Below are 21,268 nucleotides of genomic sequence, written 5' to 3'. Positions count from 1 at the left end.
TCATTGAAATGTCTCGCTGGCTTTATAGTCACTTTTATTTTAAAACATCTGTCATTTTAGGTGTGCTTGAATGACATCAAAGTAGAGCGGGAGCGATTCTAAAAATCATACAGATAAATCTCATTTCAAATCACTCTTGTGTTACTTTGACGTCATCCATCTGTCAGTTCTTGAGGCGCAGCATGAAGTCAAACGCACCTTTTGTCACATTATTTACTCATTCTCAAGCAGTGTTGGGCAGTAACTAGTTTCTGTATTATTATTTCTTTCCCTGTAACTAATTACAAAAAATTGTATACAGTTATCATACTATTAACAATTTTTTTACTAGTAACTAGTTACTGTAGTAATATTACTTTTCCTGTAACTAGTAGTCCAGCTAATTAAAATATTAAAATTAAATTAAAATATTATTACAGTTACTGGTTACTGTAATATTACTTTCCCTGTAACTAGAAGTGTAACTAATAACTAAAAATGTGATGTAACTACACATTTTTTTGGATGGTAACTGTTTCTAGTTTTTGTGACCAGCGCATGAAGTTAGCTCTTTTTTGTTCTACCAATATGTTTGGTTCCACCTGCTTGAGCTCCGTTACAGATGTTAGTATAGATGTTACTGCTTTACACTAGTTGTAATCTTCATTTATTTGTAACTTTCATGGATTCAAAGACTGCAAAATTACGTAATTTTAAATTTTTGAGGGGTGTAAAGGAAAAATAATGTAACTAATAGTGTAACTAATTACAGTTGGCTGGGGGATTTATGAGTAAAGTAATAACTAGTGAGTAATATGTTACATGTTTTCACATTTTCAACTAACCCAAAACTGGTCTCAAGTTGTTACAAATCTGTATACATTTCTTTGCTCAAAATATTTTCGTGTTCAGAAGAACTATGTTTGTCAGCAAACAGTTTTGGAGCACCATTCATTTCCACAGCATTTTTCTTACTGTAGAAGAGAATGGTGCTCCTGATTCTTGCTTGTGTGATCATTGTGTTCAACAGAACAAAGAAATGAATGCATGTTTGGAACAAGAGGAGATGATAACAGGATTTTCATGTTTTGGGTGAACGAGCTGTTTAAATGTGCGGTGGAGAAACTCAGGCACATTAGTCAGGGCAGGGCTTAAAGTCAAACAGGTAACAGGCACAACAAACTAAATACAAAACAGAAAAGATGTTTAAAAAATAATTTATTGTTCTTTATGTACAGGAAAATCTAGAAAATGAGTAGAAACAGTATAGTACAGCAAACTCTCTGTACACGGCATTGAGAAGAAACTCCAGAGCCACAAAATCTTTCCAGATTACTGGAGACATTCAACTTTACAGATGAAGAAAAAGCCAACATCTCTCTTACACAACCAAGTCAACCTACATTTGACTTTAAGAGAAAATTAAATGATATAAAAAAACAAACTTGAGAACAATGTCACCATTAACTGCAACATCATCATCAGAACTCTCAAAAAATATATCAGACAAGATAATATAATAGGGGATTTTGTACCATGCTGTATATAGAACATCAATGAATACACACACACACACACACACACACACACACACACACAAACGCAGGTCTTTGGTTTGTGTAGGACACCATCACAACTTCCCTGCATGTGCTTTGTGTTTCTCATATTAGCAGAAGAAACACATTTGATCTCTACGCCTCAAACACAGAAATACTGAAATGAGGAAAGAAAGTGTCTGCTCTGTTTTAATGGTTTTATCCACTGGTCAGACTGGGAGATTAAACCAAACCAGCAATGTTATTTTAGGGGGAATATAAAACATTCAGATAAAAGATGCATCTCAATAAAGCCGTTCATAAGCTGCTAAATACTGAGACAAAAGCCAAGAATGCATAATAATAATAATAATTCAACTCTAATAATACAAAGTGTTTGTCTGACATGATTTGGTCCATCTGAAGTTGATAAAGATCTGCTGATCTCAGAAACACTGAAGAATCATTATAATACTGAACTTCTTTCATCTAAAGAAACAACATCCAGAAGCTTCTCATCAATAAACCAAAACATCATCAGTGGAAAAGAAAAGATCCAGCGATGATAAACTGCATACACATGCTTTTAATTCATCTCAACTGGAAAAAATACCAACCGATAAATAATAGAAAAGCTTCGTGCTTATTCAGCATCTTTCTGTGTTCATGCCGGTAGTTTTTTATGGATATTAATTAAAGATATGAAACTGATTATATGACATATTTACTGTGATAAAAGCTGTGAACTTTCAATGGGTTGATTTAATAAATATGCTGAGATCCACAGGAAAGTATTTTACTAACATTAGTATGACAGAATTTCTGTAATATGAACTTAACTCCGATTAAAACAACAAAATAAAAACCTGTCAGTCTGAAAATACACTAATGGAGAATGATGGGAAGAATAAAATGACCTCTGATATGAAGCGTGAATGACTTTAACGTCTGACTGACATCTCGTTCTGTTTATCTCTTCATAAAAACATTTCACAAAAATACATCTGATCGTATATACGGGCTTTGTGTCTAATAAAACCTCAGGTTATAGGAATCAAACCTGGTCATGTAGATGAGGGCTGACATTTCACAAATTACATTAAAACCTGAAGCCATAATTCAGAGTAAGCGACCGACCGGAGAGAAGAGAAAAGAATAAAATTCAATAATATGCTAATAAATAGCTTATATCATCTCTGCAGTCATGTTTAACTTTAAACACACAGCAGAAAGGGTGTGGATTTGGTGCAAAGCTGTGCAGATGATCTGCAGGTATGTGTGTGCATGTGTGTGTATGTGTGTGTATGTGCATGTGTTGGGCTGCACCTAATTCTCATTAAAGGTGAGGAAAAAAAACACAAAAACATAAGACTACCAGATCAAAACAACACAACACAAAACACACAAGCGCACACACACACACACACACACACACAGATCTCAAAGTAGTCACACAATTGTAACATGGTCATAGAGCAGCACAAATTCAGACTGACACACACACACACACACACACACACACACACTTCTGTTTTCTGACACAGGCTGGTTTTTATCTGGTCCATGATAGCCATCTAGTGTCTCCACATACAGCTGGTCTCAGATCAGTTCACCTGTGAATTCACAGATTTGTGTCTCTGTCAGGGTCATGATAAGGTGCAGTCATATGTGCCCTCCTCCAGCGTCTCCTCTTCCTCAGTCTCCTCAGTTGTGTCCTCCAGCGGGCGGGTGTTTGCTCCAGGAGATCCCTCCAGAGGAAGAGCGCATGCGGCCGGACCCCGGGGATCCTCGGCTCGGGGCAGCAGCGGAGGCTCCGATAGTTTGGATGCTCCGCTAGCCTGGAACGTTTCTGGCGGCACCTGCTCCACGGGAACCTCCATCAACTTCATCAGCTGAGGACGAATGAGGTTCAGAAACGGCTTGTATCCCAGACTAGAGATAGAGAGAGAACGCGTTATATAACTGGAGCTGAATTCCGACATCGGACACGATTTGATCCAGTGATACTGACCAATCAGATGAAGCCCACTGGTCGACAGCTGTCAGACCCAATCGGATGCTCTGTACCGTTTCGGGAGAGACCTCCGGAATGTCCAAAAACCCCATCACCTGCTTAATGACGCTGACATCACGCAAGATCAGACCAATCACCACACACCACTCTAAACACCCCGCCTCCATGAACACATGCAGGAGATACCTGAAACACACACACACAATCATTGTGTCTGAGCCGTTACAAACACACATGTACATGCCGTTAACAAAAACCTTCATGATGTACCTCAGCTGGACCTGAGACTTGTGAGGTCCTTTATTGGCCAGCTCCATGGAGATATGCTCCAGCTCTGATTGGCTGAGGCTAAGGGTAGAGAAGTTCTCATCTACCATCGTCCAATCACCATCCACCACAGAACTGGTCTCAGTAAGGTCTGTGGCCGAACCGATGCTGCACTCTTCTCCTGAAGACAGACACAAATAAAAGACATGAGACACAATTAATGACACAGACAGACAGACAGACAGGTACAGAGAGAGACAGACAGATTTGACATACGCACCTTTGTTAATGAGAGGAGAAAGAAAAGCGTCCTGTGTCTGTGGTCCTCCCTGTGAGGAGGCGGAGTCAAGATCTTTTGTCGCTGCCCCCAGACCATCCAGCCAGCTGTGATTGGCGGTGGTAACCTGAGGGGGCGTGGTGTCCATGTCACTGTTCAACAAACTGTCCGCCGACTGTGACTTCAGCAATCGAGAGCTTAACACTATGATAAGAGAAACATCATAATCCCAATTATTTTTGTAAAAATCGTAATCCCTATTATTTAGGTAAAAAAGCATAATCCCTAATTTAAGGTAAAAATCGTAATCCCAATTATTTTTGTAAAAATCATAATCCATTTTTTTGTTGTAAAAATCATAATCCCGGGAAAAAAATAAATCCCAATAACTTTTTTTGTAAAAATCGTAATCCCTATTTTTAAAAGGTAAAAATCATAATCCTATTATAAAAAAAAATCAATACCAATTATTTTTGTAAAAATCATAATCAATTTTTTGTTGTAAAAATCATAATCCTGGTAAAAAAAGTCAATCCCAATAACTTTTTTTTGTAAAAATCGTAATCCCTATTTTTAAAAGGTAAAAAAAAAATCGTAATCCTATTATAAAAAAAATCAATCCCAATTATTTTTGTAAAAATCATAATCCATTTTTTTGTTGTAAAAATCATAATCCCGGTAAAAAAAAGTCAATCCCAATAACTTTTTTGTAAAAATCGTAATCCCTATTTTTAAAAGGTAAAAAATCATAATCCTATTATAAAAAAAATCAATACCAATTATTTGTGTAAAAATCATAATCAATTTTTTGTTGTAAAAATCATAATCCTGGTAAAAAAATCAATCCTAATAATTTTTTTTGTAAAAATCATAATCCATTTTTTTGTTGTAAAAATCATAATCCCGGTAAAAAAAGTCAATCCCAATAACTTTTTTTTTGTAAAAATCGTAATCCCTATTTTTAAAAGGTAAAAAATCATAATCCTATTATAAAAAAATCAATACCAATTATTTGTGTAAAAATCATAATCAATTTTTTGTTGTAAAAATCATAATCCTGGTAAAAAAATCAATCCTAATATTTTTTTTTGTAAAAATCATAATCCATTTTTTTGTTGTAAAAATCATAATCCCGGTAAAAAAAGTCAATCCCAATAACTTTTTTTTTGTAAAAATCGTAATCCCTATTTTTAAAAGGTAAAAAATCATAATCCTATTATAAAAAAATCAATACCAATTATTTGTGTAAAAATCATAATCAATTTTTTGTTGTAAAAATCATAATCCTGGTAAAAAAATCAATCCTAATAATTTTTTTTGTAAAAATCATAATCCATTTTTTTGTTGTAAAAATCATAATCCCGGTAAAAAAAGTCAATCCCAATAACTTTTTTTTTGTAAAAATCGTAATCACTATTATTTGTGTAAAAATCATAATTAATTTTTTGTTGTAAAAATCATAATCCCGGTAAAAAAATCAATCCTAATATTTTTTTTTGTAAAAATCATAATCTCTATTATTTCGGTAAAAAAGATTTGTAATTATATTATTATAAATCGTAATCCCTATTTTTAAAGGTAAAAAATCTTAATCCTTATTATTTTTAGGTTAAAAAAATCGTCTAAATCCCTATTTTCTTAAAGGTAAAAAAAGTCATAATTCCTATTATTTGGGTAAAAAATCGTAATCCCCATTATTATTTTTTTAGAGAAAAACAAAACAATACACATCGTAATCCCTATTTTTTAAAGGTAAAAATCATAATCTCTATTATTTGGGTTAAAAATATTTTAATCCCTATTATTTTTTTAGGTAAAAATGTTTACCTTGTTTGAAAAAAAAACATATCCAAAAATCTTACTCCCTATTATTTGGGTAAAAAGTAATCCTGATTATTGGGGAGAAAAATATAATCCTATTATTTTAGTTAAAATCATAACTCTATAATTTTTACCTAAAAATAACTGATCTTATTATTTAAGAAATAAATGTAAAAAAAAACCTGAAATCCCGATCATTTGGGTAAAAATCGAGAGAGAGAGAGAGAGAGAGAGAGAGAGCGAGAGCGAGAGAGAGATGCAGCTGCCTATGACGTGCTGGATTTATAACACAAAACGAAGTGACAAAACTGAATGCAGCACACTAATCGATTTACCTCAATAATCTTGTTTTTTCAATGAAAATGTGCAAAAAGACAAAAACAAAAATTAAATTGCACAGCCCTACTGGCCACTAGAGGCTCCAAAAAGGAGTCAATCCCCATAGACCTCCATGTTAAAATGCCCAAATTTAGAGCAGAAATTAATATGTTTACAGCCTGGTACAAAAAGTCTTTTTGGTATGAAAAGTTAATTTTGCCCTTAATGACAACTGTGAATTTTTTTGTATCTCATCCATTTAAATGATATTAAGCCTCAGCATAATTAAGGGCGTGGCCACTTGAGTGACGGGTGAACTGTCACACCTGTCACTACTGTTGAGCTAGGCGGGTGTGGTTTTAGCTACCTCAGCTTTACCCACATCCTGCTTCTTAACCAACATGGCGACAGCAGGCACCACTTACTTTGGCTTGAAAAAAGCTCTTTACAAACCAATGGGTGACGTCATAGACACTATGTCCATATTTTAAACAGTCTATGGTAAAAACACGCACCTGGTCGGCAGCGCCCGTTCTTCAGCGGTGAACTGATGGAACATGCTGGAATGACTGGAAATGGCCACAGGAAGTCTTTGTGCAGGCACTTGAGGGCCGTGACGAAATCATCGATCCGTGCCACCCGCGTCCGCTCCCGACACAACCAGCCGATCAGCTCGAAACCCAGCTGGGCAGAGAAAGAGCCCAGATCTCGCAGGCGCACCTGCTCCAACAGATGACGTGCGTGTCTCCATAACATCATATCGATGTACATATTCTCAGCAGAATCGCTGTCTTTACACCACTTGTCTCCACTGAGGACAACAAACACACACCAATCACAAACACACACTCATTATTAGATGACTGAATGTGTTTATATATAAATACAAAATCAAAATTTTTTGTTTTAACATTATTTTCTTAAACAAATCAGTGTGACGATCAGGTGTATAAAAAAGCATCTTTTAAGTCGATGTTTTATTTATAAATGTTTAAGATGTGTTTATGTGTTGACAGCATGTGTGTTACCCTTTACAGGACGGTCCAGATGGCATGCTGAAGGTCTTCTGCAGGTTAAACTTTCCGGCTGCGATGCTGTCTGCAGACTGAGACAAACTGATACTGCGATTCCTAAAAAACTCAAAACCACCCGTTGAGCTCGGCTCCTGCGCACAACCAAAAATAACACAGAGAGAAAATTAACATCTCAAACCATCACAGCAGGAAAGATTCAATAATCTTCTCTTATATCATCAATTCTCATAAGTTTTCTGACAGTATCTAGCATGTCTTACCTGTGTGGTCGGTGTGCTGGGCGGAGTCTCGCTCTCCCCTGAACCAATGGCTTTAAGGAATCGGATCATGTGACGACAGAGATCCCATTTTCCCTGTTCGAGGGCCGTGTTGAAGAGCAGAGTGGCGTGTTGACGACTCACGGCTGGAACCTCCATATTCTGAAGGACGTTTATCATCACAGATACAGAAAGCAACATGATTTAAAGGGCCAGTAACCAAGAAATACACCATATTTAACTGCAAACTTTGAGGACTAAACGCCAATGACGTGTGGCATGTATCGCCTCATAAAAACTTCCAGTCTGATCACAATTACATTCACAAGTCACTAATCTATATAATAATAATATGATTTTTTTAGCCAGACCACATCTTTAACAATCATCTGAATCACACATCTTACAGATCTGAACCTGTCTCCATCAGCCCTCACCTGAAGGATGATCAGATAGGAGGCAGCTGTGTCCAGGTCCTGGATCATCAGACATTCCTCAAACAGATCTTTAGGGTTCCCCACGGCGGCAAACAGGTAGTTCCATAACGCGTACTCCGTCTTCCGGGCGCAGTGGACGATGGTCTGCAGGAAAAGCGGGAACTCCGTCACAAATTTGGCCACAGTGGGCAGCAGCGGGTCGGGGATGGGATCTCTGGACGTGGCCTCTTCCTCCAGAACCACGTGGACCATGAGCTCCAGTACGTGAGGGAAGTACGGCAGAGACGCGCAAGACTGAGCCAACATCAGCGCGTGCTCACCCAGGTTCCTCACTAGCAGCTGACGGAGGATGTGATGGAGGTAGATCTGAGACGTCCGCTCCACCGTGCAGAAGGGGAACATAGACTCCAGGGGTTCTGTGGAGGAACCGTGGGCGCTGTCGAAGAGGATGGTTTCGTTGGAGGCGCCCAGGATGAGAGCGTCCTCGAAGAGAACGGTGAGCGGGTAGATGTTGATGTGGAAGGGTAGCATGATCCTGCGCGACAGGAAGGAATGCTGCTTGCGGTGGTCACGGGGGAAGAGAGGAAGCCACACCTTCATCCCGGCCTCGCCGCACGACAGCCAGAGGGCCTCCGTCAGGTGACGTTTCTTTCGGTTGCTGCGACAGGTGGTCCACACGTTCTCCACACACTGAGCCAGAACTACAGGTGCACAGAACGGAAGCTGCCACAAAAACAAGGTTTAGAAGTTAGGAATCGACACAGACATGCTTCGGGTAAAACTAGACAGCTGAAGGATTTACAGTAAACTGTGCCCACAAAACGCACCTGCTTTGCCTGAATGCCTGGAGCGTCTTTGTCTCGGACCTGTGGGCCGGACCGATCTCTCTGAAGCATGATCAGCTGACCGGCCAGATTCAATAAGATGCTCTCGGATGAACAGGCCTGAAACAGACAGAATCTGTGTTGAATCTGTACAAAATCAAGCTAGACAGTAATCTGTGATGAATCTTATAAATTTATGATACATCTATAATGAATCTGTACAAAACCTATTAAGAGTCTATGATAAACTCTGTAAATGTAAACAAATTTATGATGAAGCTGGACAGAATTGCGATGAATCTGCCAAAAAATCTGAGGAATCTGACGAATCTGCAAAGAATCTGTGATAAATTTGTGACTGGATCTGCACATAATCTGTAATGAATCTGTAATGAACATGTAATAAATCTGCAAATAATCTGTAATAAATCTGCACAGAATCTGCACATAATCTGTAATGAATCTGCACATAATCTGCACATAATCTGTAATGAACCTGTAATGAATCTGCACATAATCTGCACATAATCTGCACATAATCTGTAATGAACCTGTAATGAATCTGCACATAATCTACAATGAATCTGTTGATGAATCTGCACATAATCTGTAATGAATCTGTAATGAACCTGTAATGAATCTGCAAATAATCTGCAATGAATCTGTAATGAATCTGCAAGGAATCTGCAATGAATCGGCACATAATCTGTAATGAATCTGCACATAATCTGTAATGAATCTGCACATAATCTGTAATGAATCTGCAATGAATCGGCACATAATCTGTAATGAATCTGCACATAATCTGTAATGAATCTGCACATAATCTGCAATGAATCTGCACATAATCTGCAATGAATCTGCACATAATCTGCAATGAATCTGCCCATAATCTGTAATGAATCTGCCCATAATCTGTAATGAACCTGTAATGAATCTGCAAGGAATCTGCACATAATCTGCAATGAATCTGCACATAATCTGTAATGAACCTGTAATGAACCTGTAATGAATCTGCAATGAATCTGCACATAATCTGTAATAAATCTGCACATAATCTGTAATGAATCTGTAATGAATCTGTAATGAATCTGTAATGAATCTGCACATAATCTGCAATGAACCTGTAATGAACCTGTAATGAATCTGCAATGAATCTGCACATAATCTGCAATGAATCTGTACATAATCTGTACATAAACTGTAATGAATCTGCACATAATCTGTAATGAATCTGCAAATAATTTGCAATGAATCTGCACATAATCTGCAATGAATCTGCACATAATCTGCAATGAATCTGCACATAATCTGCAATGAATCTGCACATAATCTGCAATGAATCTGCACATAATCTGCAATAAATCTGCACATAATCTGCAATGAATCTGCACATAATCTGTAATGAATCTGCACATAATCTGTAATGAATCTGCACATAATCTGTAATGAATCTGCACATAATCTGTAATGAATCTGCACATAATCTGCAATAAATCTGCACATAATCTGTAATGAATCTGCACAGAATCTGTAATGAATTTGTGATGAATCTGCACATAATTTGTGATTTAATCTGCACAGAATCTTTGATGAATCTGCACATAATATTTAATCTGCACAGAACCTATGATGAATTTGTAATAAATCTGTGATGAGTCTGTGCAGAATATATTATGAATCTGCACAGAATCTGTAATGAATTTGTGATTTAATCTGCACAGAATCTTTGACGAATCTGTAATGAGTCGGTACAAAACTGTGATGAATTCATACTGTGTGTGTACCTGCTGCGGGGCTTTGAGTGAGATTCCAGTCTCTGTCCGTACTGATGTGAGAGTTACAGACACAACCAGACCAGGGTGAGGAATATACCGAGACATAGAGACCTCCTGCAACAGCTCAACACTGGCTGATGGGTTTGGACCGCTGAGAGAGAGAGACAGAGCGAGAGCTCCTCTTTAACAGACTGACCAACATTGCATCTTAATGTGTATGTGTGTGTGTGATTTTGTGTCACCTGTCCTGCCTCCTCTCAACACTATACAGACAGATGGAGCAATCGGCCCGGAACAGAATGACGATGTTGCGAAACACGTTGAGCAGCAGCGTATCAGCGTGAAGTTTTGTGACACTGGCAAATGCATTGTCTAGGTTTGATGACTTCAAATATAACCTCAGCTAAAACAAGCAAACAACAAACAATGAGACAATAAATCAAATCAGACAACACTTTTTAAACTGTTAAAGGATCTTGCCTCTTCCTGACGGTCTATGAAATTGTAACAGGCAACAACGATGAAGTCGTTCCACCACGCAAGACCTCCTGTGACCGTCATATTCTGTTCCTGAAAAAACACAAGACAACACTGTCATGACCACTTTTTTACAAACTATATATCATTTAAAATCAAAGTGATGTGCAGACGTTTACCTGTGTAACATTACCAAACAGTTTCCACTTCCTGGTGAACAAAGAATAATGTGCAAATCCACGTCGACCAGCTACAGTAACACACTGACCGGACCAATCTATAGCTGCAAACTAAAACACACACACACACACACACACACAATCAATTCACCTATTTTATGTTATAACCCGACTGATCTTATGAAATATATATATATGGTCAACTATAAGTTCATTAGTATAAGATGAAAATAAAAACATCTGTCGTGTCAATGAGAGACTTCAGGTTCTTACCCTAATGGGCCAGTTGGTCTCTAGATATGTGCTGTGAATCTGGAGACAAATTAAACATTACAGACTGATGAAACACTGAACTGATGTCTGTAAAGAGATCTTTGTCTGAGAAGAGTCATGTACCTGAACCACCTGCCAGTGCTTATGGCCCAATAATGTGCTGAGACCCTGAGAGAGACAGGCGGGGGCGGCCGGACGGTGCCGAGGACTGCTGCTGTCCCGCTGAGAGCTCTTATCAGACCCGCTGTGAACTTGAGTCGGATCTCCACAGGTTAAATACAGACGATCTTCTCCGTGGAGAAGCACCTGTTCCTGATTACTCTGAGAGAGAGATGGAGTTGAGATCAATAGATGTGTAATGAAGAGATATCTGAAGTCTTTTCTGTCTCTCTTACTGTGCAGGGGTTGACCGTCAGCGCACTCTTAATAAACTGAAACTGCAGAATTCCGGCCTGTTGGAGTTCCTCTCCATCCGGAACGCCGGACACATCCGTGCTGCCAATCACCCACAGGTTGTATCCTTCCACACCCCAGCACTGTCAACACACAAACAATTACTTGAGAAACTGCTACGCATGCACGCACACACAATAAGAGTCCACGTTCACACTTCTTCAGCGGTTTGGACTCACCATGGAGCAGATCTTCAGAGGATCTTTCTTTGTACCATCAGAACGATAACTGCAGCAGAAGAGCATCACATCTTAATAATAGTGTACAAGTCTAAGCCTCATCACAAGCATTTCAAGCAAAGGTCAACTGATATAGTTTCATCTCTGGCCAATGCTGATATATCAGGGCAGCGATGGCTACGGACGGACGGTTCATTACAAGACATAAGCTTGTGGTGCTGTTGTACTGGCTGCTTAATTCGTGCGATCCCGCCATTGTTTACCAAAGCTGTTTGTGAACAAGGCACAGCTGCAGAATCTCACACGCATCCTCTCAGGTAGAGATCTGCTTGCAGCAAGAGGCGGCATCACGAGTTATACAAGAACGCTTAGCTGCTAGTAGATGTGCCTGCCTATTAATCACAGCAAAATCATCCAAAGATGATGTTTTAAAATATGCCTAAAAACGGCCTGACCTCAGTGTAATTGTGCAAATGACTAATAAATGCCTCATGATTCACTAATAAATCTGTGTGTAACTCACGCGAAATCCTCTCCAAGTGTACAGATGAGATGAGCTCCAAAAACACTCCAGAGAGACAAACCACCACAGTCCCACGTCACCATAACAACACTACAGTCTGGAGCCCAGCGGATCATCTTTACTGGACCCGTTTTATTCCAGATATCTGAAAATATAAGAATGAGAGAGAGAGAGATAGAGATAGATAGATAGATAGAGAGAGAGAGAGAGAGAGAGAGAGAGAGAGAGAGAGAGAGAGAGAGAGAGAGAGAGAGAGAGAGAGAGAGAGAGAGAGAGAGAGAGAGAGACATTGCAGTTGAATATTAAGTCTTGGTCTAAAAACTGAAATGGGGATTTGCTTTAAATTGTCAAAGTAAACTGGTAAAATCTTCTCATGTCTAGGGTTGGGAATCGAATTTCAATTCCAATTCTGGAGTCCTGGACTCGGTTCCATAGAAAGGAATTGGATTCTTGTTATAAAATTAAAGGGATAGTTCATGCAAAAATGAAAGTAATGTCAATATTGACTCACCATCATGTCGTTCCAAACTCGCAAGACCTTCGGAACACAGTTTAAGATGTTTTATATTTTGTCCGAGAGCTTGTTGACCCTTCATTGAAAATCTACGTACAGTATACTGTCCATAAGGTAATAAAGGTAATAAAAACATCATCAAAGTAGACGTATGACGTGACTGACGTGTTATCTGGTGCGCCCCAGCTGTTTGAGGGAGATGCATGCTGTAACTTTGAAAAAAAAATCTCTTCGCAAACATGTCGAAGGATAACACGTCATCCGCGTCACTGCAGTCACGTGACTTTAGTCTCGGGCATGCGCTTCACAACAGACGCGGAAGAGAAAACAATGTTGAATAAAGTTGTGATTCTTGCTATTTTTGGACCAAAATGTATTTTCAATGCTTCAACACATTCTAACTGACCCACTGAAGACTCATGGACTACTCTGATGATGTTTTTATTACCTTTCTGGACATGTACAGTTTACTGTACGTAGATTTTCAATGAAGAGTCAATAAGCTCTCGAACTAAATATAAAACATCTTAAACTGTGTTCTGAATGAGTCTTATGAGTTTGGAACGACATGGGGGTGATTATTTTCATTATCCCTTTAACATTTCAATTCCACTTAACAATTCCAGACCACACAGTCACATCATTTTCACATCATCTGCACACGATGGACCGTGGTGGACGGTCCTCTAAATTGTGGCAGCATTTTGCAAAATCAGAAATAAACACAACTTAGTGTAATTATCATGACAAACTATTATGTTGCAAGATTGGTAGAAGTGTACATATTGATCAGAACATTTATAGTGAAAAGAGCTGCATGCATTTCTGTCGTTGAGTCCCCATCATTTTAAGCAGCCTAGCCATATCAGTTTAAAAGTTTTGCAGCTCCTTCAAAAGGAAGCTACATAAAACTTTTTTGGTGTTCAGCTGTAAGTAACTGGCACAAAATCACTTTTGATCTATAAAGGCTTGAATTTTATTGTGTTTCACCCCTTTAGAATCGAAACCAAAACTCTTTAGGAATCGGATCCGATAAGCGAAATCGAATTTTAGTTTCGCAATTGATAAATTTGAAACGATGCCCAACCCTACTCATGTCATGTGCTGTGGTTTGATCATAAACTCCTGACACAATATCTTCAGATATCAATATGATCAACATCAATAGAGATTATTATTATTATTAGATGGTTAACTGTGAGAAGAGCAGCGAACACAACACCAGCATCATCCTGCAGGGGGCGTCAGTGAATCACAATCTCTAACACTGAGCTTATGATGCCATCTGTATGTGATGAAAAGCTTTGTGGCTTTTCCTGATTTATTGGTTGGTCTGATGTCACTTCCTGTGGTTTTTATGTGGTTTTAACATTAAACACAATCTGATCTGTGAGGTATGATATGTTTTGTGTAACGGTGCATCTTACCTGGATAATGTTTAGGGCTTAACTCCAGTTTATGAGAGAGCTGCATAGATCCGGTCGAGCTGTCAATCATGTACACCAACACAGAACCACTGCAACACATTTACAATCTTTAAATTCCTCCAGAATTCCTGGTTTTCCATGCCAGTGGGAAGTCTAATTAAAATCTACTCTATATAAACACAACACAACACAAGTCCTCCTCACACACCTTGCACAACCAAACGCCATGAGTCTATATTTGTTATTGACAGCGACGCAGGTCCCATCAGAGACGTCTGCAGCCCAAACGCCCTGCAACTGCTGCAAACAAACAAACACAAGAATTCATATTTATAAAGGACAATAGAGCGACACACCTATGATTCATCAGTCGCATTGTAATTGTGTTTAATATCTCTACTCAATAATTATGGATGACTAAGTCTGCACTAGGAGGGAAGTTTCTTAATGTTTCTCTTACATCTGTAGAGAGTTTGCTGGCTGTGGGTGTGATGAATCCGATCCGTCCGTCATTAAAGACAACAGCGAATCCATCCAGAGTCACACAATATTCCAGATCACGAATGTGAACGCCGTTTAAATCCAAACACGGCCCTCCTAAAACACAAACATCAGGTCACATCATAGACAAACACACAATGTCACAGTTGATTATGTGAAAGTGTTTTGGACAGATCTCAGATTAGACTATAAACTCAAACCTCAGTGAACAATCACACAAAATCTGCTCATGTTCAAAACCAACCTGACACAGAATACAGCACTCTTCAACTACTCTTCTTCAAAAAACAGATTTTAAAAATGTAAATTTGATGTGGGCCAAACTTTTACCCTATTTTTAACTTTTACCCATTATATATACAGTATTATTATTATTAGGGCTGGGCATACATTAATCTCATATAAAATAAAAGTAATTTTTTGCATAACATATGAGTTTGTGTTGTGTCTAAATATGTATATATATATATATATAAACACACACACACACACACACACACACACACACACACACACACACACACACACACACACACACACACACACACACACACACACACACACATATGCTTTAAAGAAATGTTTTATTTATATATATGTTTTTTGTTTATAAATAATATAGAATATACAAACATATAAATATATATTATATATATATATATATATATATATATATATATATATATATATATATATATATATATATATATATATATATTTAAGCAATATCGCTCGAGTAGGAGTGCGACATAGCTCTATATCATCACGGCTGTGACTAGGCCGGAGGCAATCACAGCCGTGATGATATAGAGCTACACCACACGACTCCGAGAGCGATACTGCTTTTATACAACAGTTCGACGGCACACGTTTGAAAAACGAAAACTAGAAAACAACAACGGAGTTATTTTAAAAGCCTCTTTGTTTGAGAACAACTTCTTCCGCCACGGATTTGAGGGCGGCCAGAATGACAGGTAAAACTTTCGGCTGCTTTGAAGCTCATAACAACTCAATGGACGGAAAAGCCGTTTCTTTATATTACCGTTTCTTGGTCACAAAGTGTAGTTTTAAGATTAGTTCAGTCGAGAATGTATCTGTATTATATTTAAATCTGCAGTCGATTAGTAAAGATAGCGCCTGTTTGAACGTTTGCTTAGTGAGATTCGGTACGAATGAGAACCAAAGCATGAGCGGACATCAGTGTTCACTCCCCCGCTGACCACCGCCCTCTCTGGGCTACATTTCTGAAAGGTATTCCCTGGCTCTCATGTTGGCCTGATGATCAAAAATTAGATCAAATCAGCAGTATTTGGTGTCATGATCAAACTAGTACTTGTTTTTTTATTCATATTTAGTGTCTTTTGTGTTGTTATTGTTTTGGCGCGAGGTAAAAGTTAATAAAACTACTTGTATAACGTTACTATTGCTTTCTCATTTATTCTTAACGTGATACGAGCACTCGATTATTATTATTAAACTTTGTTCTTGTCAGTACTATATAAAACTGTTTTTTATAAGTGTCAGAGAGATGTTTTTGCATGCTGCTTATAAATACACCAGTGGCGATATCTCATAACATGTTTTAATAGTCATGTCACGATAAAGTAAATGATCAATGTCCACATTTAAAAGCTGCGGTGCTTACCTGCAGTTTCACGGTGTTTTCACGTTCTGATAAGAAATATAGCTCCAGAAAAAAAACGAGTGTTTATATTCCTCTTTCCAAGTGTTAATCGTCCACACGATGTGACAAGACATTTCTCCCATTAACTGTAACGTAACATCCAAGAGCGCTAATCTTTGACGGAATAATACTTCTGATTGGGGATTCACAGACTGATTTATGAGCTAGTAAACTAATGAGACAAACGGAGAGTGATTCAAAACAGGGCGTCTGTGTTTTTCCATTCAGAGATGAGCCTGCTTAGGACCTCCATTCACTAGGTGGCGGAATAATACGAAAGGTGAAGAGGTTACAGTGCCGATATCAGCACAATATCGCACAGGTATTAGCCAATCAGATTCGAGAACCAGAAAGAACTGTTGTATAAATATATATATATATATATATATATATATATATATATATATATATATATATATATATACATATATATATATATATATATACATATATATATATATATATATATATATATATATATATACACACACGTAAATGTTTCTGAAATACATATGAATGTGTGTGCATTTATATATACATAATAATTACACACAGCAAAAACTCGTATGTTAAGCAAAAAATTTTTTTTATTTTGTATGAGATTAATCGTGATATGACCAATATGTGCAAGTGTAAATAATCAACACATGTAGAGCTCTTAAATGTCTTTTTTTATAACGGCTTAACTTTCATAAATTGTTAAATTTCAAGTTCACAACATATAGTCAATCTTCTCCTAATGACTAAAATTGCAGTTTATGTTTTCTTTTTTAATATTTTAAACATATATATATATCAGCTAAACTTCCTTTCAATTGTACACTACATTCAGACACGACTGCCAGAGTCGCCCCCTAGTGGCAGTCAAAAATCTGTGTCAACATGGGAGAGAAGCGCAAGAGCCTCATTCTACAAATATATTTATAATTTACTTATTAGAAATCAATGTTTTTTAAAGGATTCAAGTGTTACTGATAAAGTTCAACAAAGAAGTCTGAATAATTTTCTCCTTGCACACATTGTTTTGATTGGAATACACAGAAAGGCATCACTTCCGGTCGGCGTATCACATGCGGTGTAGTCGCACAACTTAATTTTTTTATGCATCCAAAGCTCTAATTGGATCCGATAATTACGCACCCACAAATGTTTGGCACACCACACAGCCCCTTTCTGACCCTTCTTCCGGTTTATCGGCCATCATTTGTCATGTACAGTGGAAAAGTAAAAGTAACCACACTGATTTTAAAACAGACAAAGATGACCGGCGGGCTGGATAAAGATGATTGGAGGGCCGCTAGTTGACTAGTCCTGCTTTACTGTAAACATACTGTAATTAAATCTTTAGATATGAAGGGGATTAAGATCACCATAAAACTAATTCAGTAAATTGTGTTCAAACTCAGTTATCTAACAGCACAAACTTAGATTAAAAAAAATAACATGAAACTCTTGAAAGTCTGTCTGACCTCTTGATGACTGTAGGTCCAGAGAGAAGGGTACAGTACACAGGTTGACGGTTCGACGGCCATTAGAAACACTGTCCCAATGTAGTATATGAAGATATCCATCTGCTGTTGCCACTAACAGATCCTCGGTCAGAGACTGAAGACTGAACACAAACAAACATCAGACATTATTCATCAAACTAAAATGGTTTCAGATCAGCTGTGTGGCACATATGAGCGATGTGGAGATATCTTAATAATGTGGAATAATCAGGTTAATCAATCATTTAAGAGGTTAAATATTGTGTTTAATATCACTGCTGGTAATGAAAACTGAAGTTATGGGATTCAGTATCTCATGTGCTGTGTTTAGTCAGTGATGTAACTACCAGCTGATCGGAGACTCCAGGTCAATCGGTCTCTTCATCTCAAGGGTCAAAGCTGGAGCACATTGTTCTTCTTTATAGCCCGCGGTCACCTTAACACGAGTGCTGCCCCTAACACACACACACACACACACACGCACACACACACGCACACGCACGCACAGAGAGAGAATGTGGGTTAAACAGGTCTCAACAAGACACATACTCAGTACTGAAAAATAATATAGCTTTGAACATGAAGAGCAATTCTCAGAACCTATCTGTGTGTGTGTGTGTTTCTGTGTGTTTCTCTATGTGTGCGTGAGCAGTAACAAAAATGACATCACACAGATTTATATCTGTATGAGATTGTGTTCATATTGTTTGCACTGACCAATCAGTGTTTCCGAAGAAAACAATGAGAAGAATTAAATACAAACACAATGACATGACGAGGAAGAGGAAATGATGCTGGGGCGTCTGACACTACTTAAGCTAAAAATGACAACAGGGTTAAAGGTCACTCACTTTGGATAAACGGGTTCATACAGATACTTCTCATCCAAACTTCCAACGATGTCGAACAACAAAACATAACCATTCGCAGCCTAGAGAAAGAGAGAGAAAGAGAGAGAGATATTGGTTATTGATGACAGCAGGTATCACTTTCATCTGTAGGTTTAATGTAACAAACAGTGTTTAATTGATAGCAAACAGACACAAACTTTAACCTGCACATCACACTTGAAAATAAAGCTTAATTGATATGAATAATATTGAGTGTGTGTATCATGTTAAAACTTCAGACTGTTTGTTATATCATCGATCACCGTTAAATGTAAGTGCTGAACCAAAACTATTTGACTTCTGACTGTAAAAACACAATACATGTCATGATTTCTGCTCAGAGAAACACAAAAACCAAGAGATGAGGAGCAGAATGAAAAACCATCACCATGACAACAACATTGTGTTAAAAAGTGTGTGAGAAATCCATCATTATATAAAAACCCGTGTGACAGAGATGTCTCATCTTAATCTCGCCTACTTCTCCAGATGAGACTCAATATCAACCTTTACATGATGATGCTTTTATATTTAAAAAAATAATACTGAGACATGAACTTGGTGTTTGTAGTTTAGCAGCTCATTGTGTTGAGAATCAAATAAAACCAAGTTACAATCTAGAAAACACACAGTATACAAATATTAATGCATAACCTTCATGTTTAACAGTGAAAAGTGCAGGACTGCAGAAAATACTTCAACATTTAGGAGAAGAAAAACAGAAATAGAAAAGGAGGCGGAGAAGCGTGCAAGGTTTTCTACAGCTGGAACGAGACGGCAGCCAAACCTCAGTGATGACATCAGCAGACTCACAAACAAACCAAAGAAAAAAAAATGAATGAAGTAAAAGATTTTTAATGACTGACTTCATCTCAGTTGCTATTTTTGTAGTAGAGCGATGCAAAGATTCATTTACACGAATCAGTTTATATGAACGACTCATTTCAACACACAAACTGAAAGAATACACATACAACATTCATACACAAACAAAGATGGACTAAAAAAAAGAACAGATGAAGTGAACTTACTTTGATTCAATTATGATGATTCATTTGAACCAATTCAGAGTGTAAAATAAAGAATCATTACACATCAGTAATTGATAAAGAAAATTCAAATATCTAAAGATCAAAGAGTACAATTCATCAAACAAACACACTCCACATTACTGAGAAATATACACATAAACATGGACAGAAACATTAGAAGTGTTATCAGACCTGCAGATCTGTACAAGTCTAAATTATTCACACACACACACACACACGCGCGAGCACAAACACGCGCACGCACACAGAGACAGATCAGAATGTGACAGAAAAACTCCCAGCATCTCTTTAAACAAAGATCCTTGGAATGTCGTCGCTTCCTGTTATTGCCCATTGCTTAGCGATGGATGATGTGCACGGAAGTTTAAATGCCTCAACATTCCAGAGGAGAACCGGAGAAAAAAGCACACACACAGTTTTTATTTGCCCCGACTACAAACACTCTTTAATCTCTATAAACATCTGAATACATAAACTACAACAAAACATTTCTTAAAGAGACCTTTCATGGATTTTCGCTGGTTGAGCACACAAGAGATGCTCCAGAGTTACAAAGTGCAGGTCCAATTTAAAAGAAGATATTTCCTTTAAGAGAAGACATTTTTAATGAAGTACAGTAAACGCCTGAGATGTAGTTCTATAGTTAATACTATGACCTGATTATGTGGACGTGTTTATTTGAATAATGCCCGCTCACTGGCTGCTTATACCCGCACGTCAAATCTGAGAAAACATTGTACTGTAAAACATTTGAACATTTGGTTTGTAAATTTTTTCCCTCTTGCATTAGATTCTCAATACTGTAACAGTAATTCATACTGTATTGGATACAGAGAACATTTAAAAAATAAATCTTTTGCATTAAATCTCTACATTATCATGTATATATCATGAAAATATATATTTTATTTAAATAACTTTAAAATGATAAATAAAAACTATAAAATTCTTATACACGCTTCATTGTAAAATGCACAGAGGGAATACAAAAGGAATGAGCATGTGGAAAAAACTAGAGGAAGATATTTTGAGAAATGTTTGTAAACAAAGCATTCGTGGACCCTATTTACTTCCATAGTATTCTT

At 37.5% G+C, this 21,268-nt stretch overlaps 1 protein-coding gene across 1 annotated transcript in view; it reads right to left on the bottom strand.

Annotated features, from left to right (window-relative positions):
- Positions 1 to 1,180: 1,180 nt before the first annotated feature.
- Positions 1,181 to 21,268, bottom strand: part of ric1 (RIC1 homolog, RAB6A GEF complex partner 1) — a 34,584-nt gene continuing 14,496 nt past the window's right edge. Inside the window, exons 3-26 of the mRNA XM_055179920.2 lie at positions 19,093 to 19,172; positions 18,589 to 18,696; positions 18,221 to 18,363; positions 15,027 to 15,163; positions 14,775 to 14,866; positions 14,567 to 14,655; positions 12,626 to 12,770; positions 12,103 to 12,151; positions 11,866 to 12,006; positions 11,594 to 11,791; positions 11,471 to 11,509; positions 11,198 to 11,308; positions 11,022 to 11,111; positions 10,784 to 10,944; positions 10,551 to 10,692; positions 8,767 to 8,883; positions 7,940 to 8,662; positions 7,506 to 7,664; positions 7,240 to 7,376; positions 6,727 to 7,022; positions 4,076 to 4,276; positions 3,799 to 3,976; positions 3,526 to 3,714; positions 1,181 to 3,446 (exon numbers count right to left, since the gene is read on the bottom strand). Coding sequence (XP_055035895.2) covers positions 3,161 to 3,446; positions 3,526 to 3,714; positions 3,799 to 3,976; positions 4,076 to 4,276; positions 6,727 to 7,022; positions 7,240 to 7,376; positions 7,506 to 7,664; positions 7,940 to 8,662; positions 8,767 to 8,883; positions 10,551 to 10,692; positions 10,784 to 10,944; positions 11,022 to 11,111; positions 11,198 to 11,308; positions 11,471 to 11,509; positions 11,594 to 11,791; positions 11,866 to 12,006; positions 12,103 to 12,151; positions 12,626 to 12,770; positions 14,567 to 14,655; positions 14,775 to 14,866; positions 15,027 to 15,163; positions 18,221 to 18,363; positions 18,589 to 18,696; positions 19,093 to 19,172 — 4,011 coding nt within the window. The 3' untranslated portion in view covers positions 1,181 to 3,160. The remainder of the gene's footprint in view (positions 3,447 to 3,525; positions 3,715 to 3,798; positions 3,977 to 4,075; positions 4,277 to 6,726; positions 7,023 to 7,239; positions 7,377 to 7,505; positions 7,665 to 7,939; positions 8,663 to 8,766; positions 8,884 to 10,550; positions 10,693 to 10,783; positions 10,945 to 11,021; positions 11,112 to 11,197; positions 11,309 to 11,470; positions 11,510 to 11,593; positions 11,792 to 11,865; positions 12,007 to 12,102; positions 12,152 to 12,625; positions 12,771 to 14,566; positions 14,656 to 14,774; positions 14,867 to 15,026; positions 15,164 to 18,220; positions 18,364 to 18,588; positions 18,697 to 19,092; positions 19,173 to 21,268) is intronic.

Source organism: Misgurnus anguillicaudatus, chromosome 9 (assembly GCF_027580225.2).
Source record: "Misgurnus anguillicaudatus chromosome 9, ASM2758022v2, whole genome shotgun sequence".
NCBI classification, from domain to species: Eukaryota; Metazoa; Chordata; class Actinopteri; order Cypriniformes; family Cobitidae; genus Misgurnus; species Misgurnus anguillicaudatus.
The sequence above is the reverse complement of the archived record's forward strand: the minus strand, read 5'-3'. Positions and strand labels throughout refer to the sequence as shown.